Below are 9,777 nucleotides of genomic sequence, written 5' to 3'. Positions count from 1 at the left end.
AGCTCAGAGTTCTCCAATGAGGTTACTTTAGTGTGCTGCTGAACAGCTCAGGTCTTGGCAGAAGGCAGGTGATATGAACAAGCAAACTCAGGACTGGCATTAACTTTTGAAGATAGGTACCAAACAGATCCAGACAGCGTTCATTACAGATGGGCAACTGATGTGGTGTGAAGACCCAGCTTCAAACCCCTTCTGAGCGGTGAAGCTCAGTGTGACATGGGCCCATCTGTCTCTTAGCCTGATCTCCCTCCGAACCTTCTGGAGAAACAAAAGTGAGCTGAAAGATAGTAAAATAACCTAGATACAAATAATCTCATTTTCCCCTTAAGCAATAGCTAGTTAAAATCACTGTACTATCTGTACAGACAGGTGAATATAACTTTCTACATATACTTGCTGCCTTGTCTTCTATAAATAAGGAATTAATTTCATGTCCTGGAGAAGACAGTAGTTTCAGGCATGTTAGTGCTGAGTTATAATGTGGTCATCAGTTATATCAGTCTTGCAAATAGCTCTCAGTGTGATCACCTGTGCTGATAGAATCTCCTCCAGCCAGGTAACTGGGGAAGAAAGCTTTTGTTCATTGGAAGCTAGTGGAGTGAAATTAAAAAAGAATAAAAGCTGCTTGCACTAACACCATTCTGTCACCAGCCCCAAATGCTGAACACCTGATTACGCTAAACAAGAGTGAATGAATACCCATGAATACCTAAAATATTCTATAAATTTGATAACCTAATTCTCCATTGGGCAAATGTCTATTAAATGCCCTCCTTTTGCTTTCTTGTTAAAGACAGACATAGGATGTATACAACTTGCTTTATTATAAAATGCAACAGTTCTTATAAAAACAGTAATATCAAACAGGCATTTAAAAAAGCATTTCAAAAAGATAACAAAAAGTTAACAGAAAAGGAAAAGCAAATTTTCAAGTCTCCTTGCATCAGGATACTTCATTTTTGCCAATCTGGGAAGGACCCATTTTATCAGCCCACTGTTTGTATGAAGACTCCTAAATCTTCCCACATTCCCAAATCCTAACTCTACTATTTTGAGGGCTGAGGTCCCTTAACGCAATTTGATCTCAAAGCAAATGCAGTTGATGTTCTGACAGTCTGGGGGCTGATAGGTGCAGGCACAATCACAGAGTGGACACAAGTGAGGAAAGGAGCAGGTCCCTGGTCCCCAGACCTGTTGATAAAAGAAATCATACACCGTTAACCCGCAGAACCATCTGCATCGCCAGATTAATATTCCCTCTCTACCACCACCACTTATTTCCAGTCTGATCCAATATGCCTTTCCCTCTTCTTCCAAGTAAACAGCAATCCTCTGGCCTTTGGACAGTGTCTGAAGGGCTACAGGATATTCTGAATTCTGAACTGTGACATCAGAGACAGCATTCTGACTTTGAAGCTGGGAATCAGCACTCTAGTCCCACTTCCTCCTTGCAGCTGGCATGAAAAGAACTGTGCCAACTTGCCTCTCCAAGGTTGGCAACACAACTTCAGAGAAGGGGGAAAGGAACCTGGAGAGGCCAGGATATGAGCTACCCTGATGCCTGTACAGCTTCTTTCCATTCCCCTCCAACACGCCCCAGTCAGAGGATCAAAAAAGCTACTCTGAATAGTTTGCACACTTAGGGTGTTAGTAATTAACATGTACTGCTGTTTTGAAGTTTTCTTTGCCTAAAGCTATTCAGGTGGCTTGTTATCTGTCAAGCCAGACTTGATACAGGCAGTTGCACAATTTACAGCCTTTATTACTCATGCAGGTAGAATTAGTTTCACATGAAGAAAAAATGTACTCCAGAGTTTTTGCATTTAAGAAAGCAGACACTCCTCATCTAAAAAGTCCATTAAAAAGTGTTTGCTATCAAGCCCAGAATTTGAGCATAGCTTCTCAATCAGTTACTCTCACATGTCCCACCACACTCACACCGGTAAACAGGAGGAATGCCACCCGTTTCAATGTACAATACCCTGCAGAGGTATGCATGTTTAGGCAGAACTCCTACTGAGTTCATTTATGGTTCACTCCTAGAAAAGTGTGCACAGGATTGTAGCTTTAATTGACTCATCAGTTCAAACTCATTATCTGACAAATTGATTAAAGTTTGCCTATGGGGAAAAAAAACAATAGCTTTGAAGACAAAAACAGCATTATTTCTTGGCTTCTGAATGAAGTCTGCATCTATTGCAGCAGGCATCTTCTTAGAAATGGCATTCTCTTCTGTGCATGAGAAAAGGAAGAGTGCCTCACCCAAGAAGATGGCTGCTACCTGGAAGTTTCTAATATTAACAAATAGTTGGCAACTTAGAAACAAAACATACTGGGAGCATCTTTTTGATTGATCAAAATCTTTTAAACTGATGATTCAACTCAACATTGCTGCTGCTGCAAATAGCCATAGAAATACACAACTCCTGATTTTTTCCATAGCCAATAATTATGTTGGCTATTCTGGTCTTCATGGGACGTGGGTGGCACAGCGAGTTAAACCGTTGAGCCACTGGGCTGTTGATCTGCAGGTCAGCAGTTCGAATCTGGTCATGGAGCGAGTGCCTGCTGCTTTGTCCCAGATCCTGCCTACCTAGCAATTCAAAAGCATGCAAATGCAAGTAGATAAATTGGTACCATTTCGGTGCAAAGGTAACAGCATTCCATGCACCTTGGTGTCTAGTCGTGCCAGCCACACGACCATGGAAGCATCTTCAGACAATGTTGGCTTTTTGGCTTACAAATGGAGATAAGCACCAGCCCCAGAGTCTGACACAACTAGCACACATGTGCAGGGGAACCTTTACCTTTAATTCTGTTCTTTATTCAGAAGTTGAAGGGACAGAAATACAGTTTACTGGACAACCTATTCCCTTCATAAATGGTCAGGGTCTACAGTGTAGCTGATGCCACCTAGTATAGGATAAAATATAATTATCACTAATCCCAGGCCTAATCCATCCCAAAGGCTTTCAGTAAGCCATCACTGCTCTGGAAAGTTAACATCCTGTTCTGTCCTGAACATCTCTCTCTGTTTCCTTAGTGCAAAGTAACGGAGCTGTGCCCTCTCATAAAAAGACTGATTTCCCCCAATATCTAAGACAGATGAAGCCTAGCCATTACCACTCTCTAAGTTTTTATCACCTGGAAGCCTTTTGCATGAGGCTTCAGTGAGGCCCATTGACTTTGTGGAATACAAGTGATTGCCTTTTTTCATCAGTCAGTTACCTTGAAAAAGAACATAAGCTGAAAAAACTTACATTAGTGCAGGGACAGCAGTGATCCATACAGTGGGCTCGGGAAGGAAGGGCACAGTCACATGATTCTGCGCAACCCATACAGCATTCACACACACTTGGCCAGGACTGCTTTTCGCAGGAACAACAATTGGCACAAAGGCCTCGGGCCTGGGTAGCAATAAGGAAAGAAATACACAGCTTGACCCACCAGATATCCAAGCAAAGACGCAATCTCACCTACACTGTTTTTCATTGCTCTAGGTGCCTCCAGTTTATTTCTTAGATTTATATATTGCAAGTAACCCAAAACTGGGTGGCCAGACAACAATTCTGAATTTGTAATTTTGTGTCATTTTTGCTTTTTAAGTAATCCAGATTGCTAAATCAGCAATAATGCATGGTGGGAAATGCAGTTTGGGGAAAAGCCAAGCCTACCGTGGAAAACTGAGATTAATCTTTATATTTCTTACCATCAACTTTTGGGACTGTCCAGTAACACTGGCAACTAGCGCCAGAACCACAGCTTAGTGATACATGTTCACCTTCCCTTTTTGCTTGCTCCCTAACAGACTACTGTTCGCATGATGCACTGTGGTGCATGGTAAATGCTGTTACTTTAATGTAATATGGGAACCATAGATCTAACGTCTTTTATCAGCCACCTCTAAACCTCCAAATATTTTGCTGTCTCCATCCCATCTTCCAGTTACCAGCAGGCACTGTCGGAGGACCAGGACCAGGACGAGGAGCAGCAGGTAGGAACCGACAACCAAGAAAACGATGGCAGGGAGGGGCAGGAACAAGGTGGCAGCAAAAGGGAGGTCTGGAGGAGGGCTCAGCGATGGAGTCTGTAGGGTGAAGAAGGGAAGCTGACAGTACAGAGTGGTGAGGAGCAGGAAGGAAGATAAAAGGTGTAACACGGATGAGCACTGCAGTTCAATTTGTGACTTCATGCCAAATATCAACTAAATATCAGAGAACCAGCAAAGACAAAGTTTCAGTTCTGACTAGATGTCTATCCACCAAATAGGTTGCTTCTCTGACATTCAATATATGTTTGGAAGTCAGATGAGCTCCCTTCCCTTAACTGCAATTGTACCTACTGCACAACAAGTTGATTTCATGCTAACTTTGGCTATCTCTGGGTCATAGAGAATCAATTACTCAGAATACTGATATGATTCCATAGTAACTATAAAACCACCCAAGGAGCCTTTGAGCTGATGAGCAGTATAAAAATATAATAAATACAATTCCAAATTTAGATTTGAAAGCCTGGCTTCTAAACCAGTCTCAGCCAATTCATAAGTAAATATATTAATTCCCATGGCCAGCTGGGAGGGAAGTGAAGGGCAGCCTGAAAGAATACAAATGTTAGGTTGGTGCTTTACTTACTGACATTCCTCAGCTGGGGAGGGACTAGGCTTCAGCCCCTAGAGGGTCCATGGATATCAAAGAGCCTTAAGGAAAAGAGAAAACATTTCAAGCTACTACTGGCCTGGACTTGTTTTCTTCCCACTATTAATGCACCAGACTCTAACCCACAAATGCAGTCTCTTAGAATAGACCAAGAGTGGTCAGGGATTACCACACAACAAAACCAAACTTCCTTTTTCCAGCAAGCCTTCATAAGCATTCATTCCAAGCACAGATTTCAAGAAATTCTGTCAATCCTCTCAAGGTTGGTCAAAGAGCAAGGCTCCAAAGCTATTAAGTGATCATATATACTAAGATACTTATTTGTCTACATGCACTTCATTCATCCATATTAGTACCTAATCTGATAGAATATTTGCAGCCCAAATTCAAATTTAGGAGTCACTTGGATAAACCAGTTAATTAACATTCTTGTAATCTGCCCAGAGAGCTTAGGCTATGGGGTGATATAGTAATGAAATAAACAACACCAATATGTTTTATGTAGGAGACAAAAAAGCTCAATACTTGTTCCATTTCACAATTTCTCTGCAAAATCCTCTCCCCACACTACACTCCTGTTCATGAAAAATTTCCTTTTTCCATAAATAGATAAAAAAGTATGCCTGAAATAGGCCTTCCTCTATCATTTTAATACGATTCCAAGACTATCATATACCGTTGTTAATATTAATCATTCAGTGTCCAGCTTTATTAATATTACTCAGAGTGGGAAATCTTCACTCCCAAATTTCAGAGGATGACAAAGCCCATCTCCACCTATGTCCCAGCTTTCTGAACATTAATATATCAGATACAGTTCTTAGGCTCTAAAGCCCACGCAGTCAAAGAGCTTACTGAGTTGCCTTGGGGACGGGTCACTATCAGCCTAGCTTACAGGATAAATTGGGGGTGGGGAAGGAGAAGGCTGTACGAGTCTGAGTTTCTTGAGAAAAGCGGCACATAAAAATAAATAAATAAAGCGGCGCTGTTGCCTTGGGAACCAGACCTCAAAAAAAAAAAATCTACGGGTGCTCGTTACGACCAAAGTTCATCAAGCTCTTGTGTCAGGCCCGAGGAAGTGATGCACGAAAGCAGGACCGCTACCGGAAGTGCTTCCCATGACACCAAGCGGTGCAGCATGCTTGGAGTCCTGCCGCATCGTGTTCTCGCTATTAACTTTCCCCCGGAAATGCAGCGCTTGCACCAGAAGTGACATCATGGAAAGAAACGGTCTTTTCCATCCATATAGTAAAGGAGGGGGGAAACAACCTCAATGTAGACTGAGAATTCTGAGTTACTCTCACCTGCAGTAATCCCCCATATCAGGATACAATATGCTTCCCAGTATAAAGCTGCATAATCACTATCAGGCCTTTACTTCGTCTTCGGTTCAACCCGAAATGCCCTGGGAATCTCTCATGATGGAACCATTCTTCCGGCTGAGGCAAGCCCACCCCGCAAAATGGGACGGTTCTGTAGAAACGCCTCGGCTCATTGTAGCAACCAATCAGAGGCTGAGGAGTGAAGGGTCATGAAATGCAGTGTGAAACAGGAAGCCATGTGTATGAAAAGTTCGTTAGGCCGGTAGTGCACACGCAACGCATGCGCAGATCACTCGCTTCGTCCTAAATTCTTTGTCTTGGCTATGCTGTGCCCAAGACCCTTCCAGCGCATGCGCACCAGAGCCTGGAATGAAGATCACAGCACTTTCTAAGATTCACCCGTGGACACGGACTTCTGAGTTTATTTTCAGCCCCAGATTTTAAAACGTTTTAAATTGCCAGAACCTTCCTGGACCCTGCGAATCTAAAGAGCATCAGAGTTTTGTATGTAATAACGAGCTGGACTCGAGCTGAGAATAGGCGGAGAGGGGAAGGGGAGGTTGAAGTAGTTTAAACAGACTGACAATTGCTGCCATCGGAGAGGTGTTCTGCATGGAAGGTTCGGCCTAAAAATCCAAACCAGTCTTAGCCACATTTATAATCAATCCACAGTGTTAAAAGCTGGACTGAATTCCAGGGCTATTGTGACCCCCACCCCCGTCGAAACTGCAAAGGGAGAAAATAGTTTAGCATTAGCAAAATAATATAGAAAGCATTTTTAAAGGAGAGGAGAATTATGTAAGCCTCCTTGAGTTCCTTGCAAGAGAGGCAAAAGTGGTATTATAATAAAATGAACCAATCAATAGACAGACTTAACACAGTTACTCAATTAAGGGAACATGAATGGTCATTCTTCACTTTTCCTATCTCTACTCTGAGGGCGTGCTGCAGTAGTAGACATGCGCAAACAGCCTCTCTTCTGTCGGGCCCGCCCCGCACTTTCACGCTCTAATGCGGACAGTTTGCCGTTGCCACGGAAACCACCAGCTCGCGCCGAGGCGGCACCAGCAGAGGGCGGGGGCTCAGCCACGTAAACGATACACAGCATTAGGCTAGTCGGGAGGAGCAAGGGGTGGGTGGGAGGAAAGCGCAGGCGGCTAATTGGCTGCCGTGCCTGGAGAGCACGGGCGTATCACTTCCTATAAGTGTGCTAATAGCCACTAGTTAATTAGATGATCTGCAATGTGGGATTGAGGCAAACACTCACATTATATTCAAAGTTACTAGGTAACGGGGGCGTGGGAAAAGGAGAAAGACGGGAAGGAAGAAAGTTGCCAATATAATTTAAATATATGCAACTCTGCGCACGAAATCATCCAAATAATCTATTTAGCTTAATGAACCCTCATTAGCTATTTAGATTACTCATTCTTAGTTTGGGGAAAATATATTCTAAATTATGTCCATTTTTGGTAATATTAGAACAATTAACTTATATTTGAGTTCCTATTCAAACTTCCTTAATCCTTTTCACACTTAACTTTATGATCATTGCTAATTGGCTACTAGTTTTTTAAAAGTCACTATTTGGAAACCCTAATTAGTTTGTTTGAAATTTGCAGCAGAATCCTGCACATTACTCAGTAATAAGCCTCAATGAGTTCAGTGGGTTTACTCCCAAGTAACTGTATCAAATTACAGATAATACCAATTTTGGACTTACTTTAATTAAGCTGGCTAAAAAGCTACAGAATATGGCGGGTGCCCCTGGAAGAGTTCTTAGTCCAATCCTAGTGTTTAATTTGCTCTTAAAAACAAAGCATTTGAGTAGCTGTTAGGGATCATGCTTTATACTGCTTTGTGTCTTACCTAAATAGGCAAGGAGGGACTGATTGTTGGGCCCCTAGACAGCAACCAACCAGCTATGGGATTCAAGGCCAGAGGCTGCACTCTGGAGGTCAGAACTGTGAATCCCCCCCCAGCCCCACTGCTGTTTTCTGAGTCTGAGGGGAGATGTTTTGTGGGGCAGGGAGGGGAGGAGATAGGATAGCAGGTATTCTAAGGTCATTCCAGCTTCCTTCCTTCCTTCCCCTGCCACAAATCAACAGCAACACAAATCAAAAGCCCATCTAGCAAAATTGCAGAGTGACAGGACAGGGAGGTGAAGATAACATCCATTGTCTTTCTACTCTCACTGAATGCCCATAAGCTTTTGGGAACCTAGGAGCATCTGGACAGGACTGCATGCTGAAGCATTATCATTAATTATTGCCTTTTAAGTTGGGGTGGACAACATGTCGCCCTCCAGAAGTTTTGGCCTATGACTTTCATACTCTCACTGTTGGCTCTTCTGGCTAGTGGGACTTACAGGCGAAAACCTCTGGAGAGCTACAAGTTTTCCAGCACTGATTTAAATTCACAGGTGAATAAACTGTCACAATCCAATACAGAATTAAGAGCGCAAGATCCTCAATAGTAAATAGTTTGACAAACTATTTTGTTAACAAACTAACACAAGTTTTATTTTCTTAACTTGCACTCAGTGTAATTGAATTGCTGCTAAGTCTATGTTAAATGTGTTAATAACTAATACTAGTTACTTAACCAGTAGCTTAGTGTAATCTCAACTGGTTAGATTTAAATTTGTTTTTATGGTTTTCCTGTCTCTCTTCCTTTCTATAAGTGTTGTAAGACACTTTGGGGATTCCTGTTGAAAAGCAGATGGAACTCCACTTAATAAATTGATCAATATTTAAACATGGTTTAACACCCTGATGCACTATAGAAGCAATATATCAAAGACATAATCAAGGAAGGTACTTTATATACCTCCAGGGACTAAAGGTTCTCTGACCATCAGCCCTTTTTGCCATGCCAGAAACCACTTTCAGAACTTCCCACCAGGGGACTGTTGTTCAAGAAACTTCATCCTTCTGGGGGCTCAGAATTGGCTGTATGTTGCCATGGAATACTTGCTAGGCCTCAGTTCCGAGGTGCTCTTTTACTGTGAATACTGTTCAAGAGCTGTAGTATGAACTGATGCAGTGCTTTTGCACCTGATTTCTTTGTAGTTCATATTACAAAGGAATATTGTAGTTCCTAATCTTTCTGGTCCACTGAAGCCAGCTGGATCTTACCATCGGCCCACAGCAGAGAGTGAGCAACAATATTTGGAAAGGAAGGTACACCCCCCCCCCCCCGCGCCTTGGTCGGCACTTCCTGTTGCTCTGGTACAAGGATCCCCGACCCAAATAATTGTGTATTTTATTCTATGTTGTGAGCCACCCCGAGGCTTCGGCAAGGCATAGAAATGTTTTAATAAATAAAAAATAATAATATCAGAAAGCCACCATTCAAGATGCAAATGGAAATGCAGAGGAAAGAACTAGCTGTATCATTTGAAAAAATGGCCAGTAGTGGCTTACAGTTCAGCACTGAAAGTCTGGGCTGTGTGTTTCTCTAGACTTTCTTACCTCTTTGCTTACATAATGATAAAAGTGAGATCTCCCAAATGCAGCCTGGCAACCATATTCTGAAATAGGGCATAAATAGTGTGTGAATTTAAGAATAGTCAATAGATTCAAGAATGTGACAAAATTTAGCTAACTTCTAACCCCATATATTACTATTTATATTAATATTGACATGGACTCCCCCCCACCAAACACGTTTGTTCCATTATTTTCAGTAGGAATGATTTAAATGTGTGCTTTCAGCTACAATTTTATACACACATTGAAATCATGGGATTTACTTTTGAGTAGTAGTGTACAGAATTGCTCTTCAAGCATCCTGTC

At 42.2% G+C, this 9,777-nt stretch overlaps 1 protein-coding gene across 2 annotated transcripts; it reads right to left on the bottom strand.

Moving 5' to 3' along the window:
• Positions 1-805: 805 nt before the first annotated feature.
• Positions 806-6,090, bottom strand: LOC123032184. 2 transcript variants are annotated; one of them, XM_044447896.1, is made up of 5 exons: positions 5,963-6,090; positions 4,635-4,699; positions 3,950-4,087; positions 3,261-3,407; positions 806-1,191 (listed from the first exon to the last, which is right to left on the bottom strand). In XM_044447896.1, exons 2-5 carry the CDS (start codon positions 4,638-4,640, stop codon positions 1,069-1,071), a joined length of 414 nt encoding a protein of 137 aa, XP_044303831.1. In that variant the 5' UTR covers positions 4,641-4,699; positions 5,963-6,090; the 3' UTR covers positions 806-1,068. The 2 variants fall into 2 exon arrangements, with proteins under 2 accessions (XP_044303831.1, XP_044303830.1); XM_044447895.1 differs by lacking the exon at positions 5,963-6,090 and adding an exon at positions 5,514-5,652.
• Between the last annotated feature and the right edge of the window lie 3,687 nt (positions 6,091-9,777).

Source organism: Varanus komodoensis, unplaced genomic scaffold (genome assembly GCF_004798865.1).
Source record: "Varanus komodoensis strain SLA01 unplaced genomic scaffold, ASM479886v1 scaffold53, whole genome shotgun sequence".
NCBI classification, from domain to species: Eukaryota; Metazoa; Chordata; class Lepidosauria; order Squamata; family Varanidae; genus Varanus; species Varanus komodoensis.
This window is presented reverse-complemented; position numbering and strand designations above follow the sequence as displayed.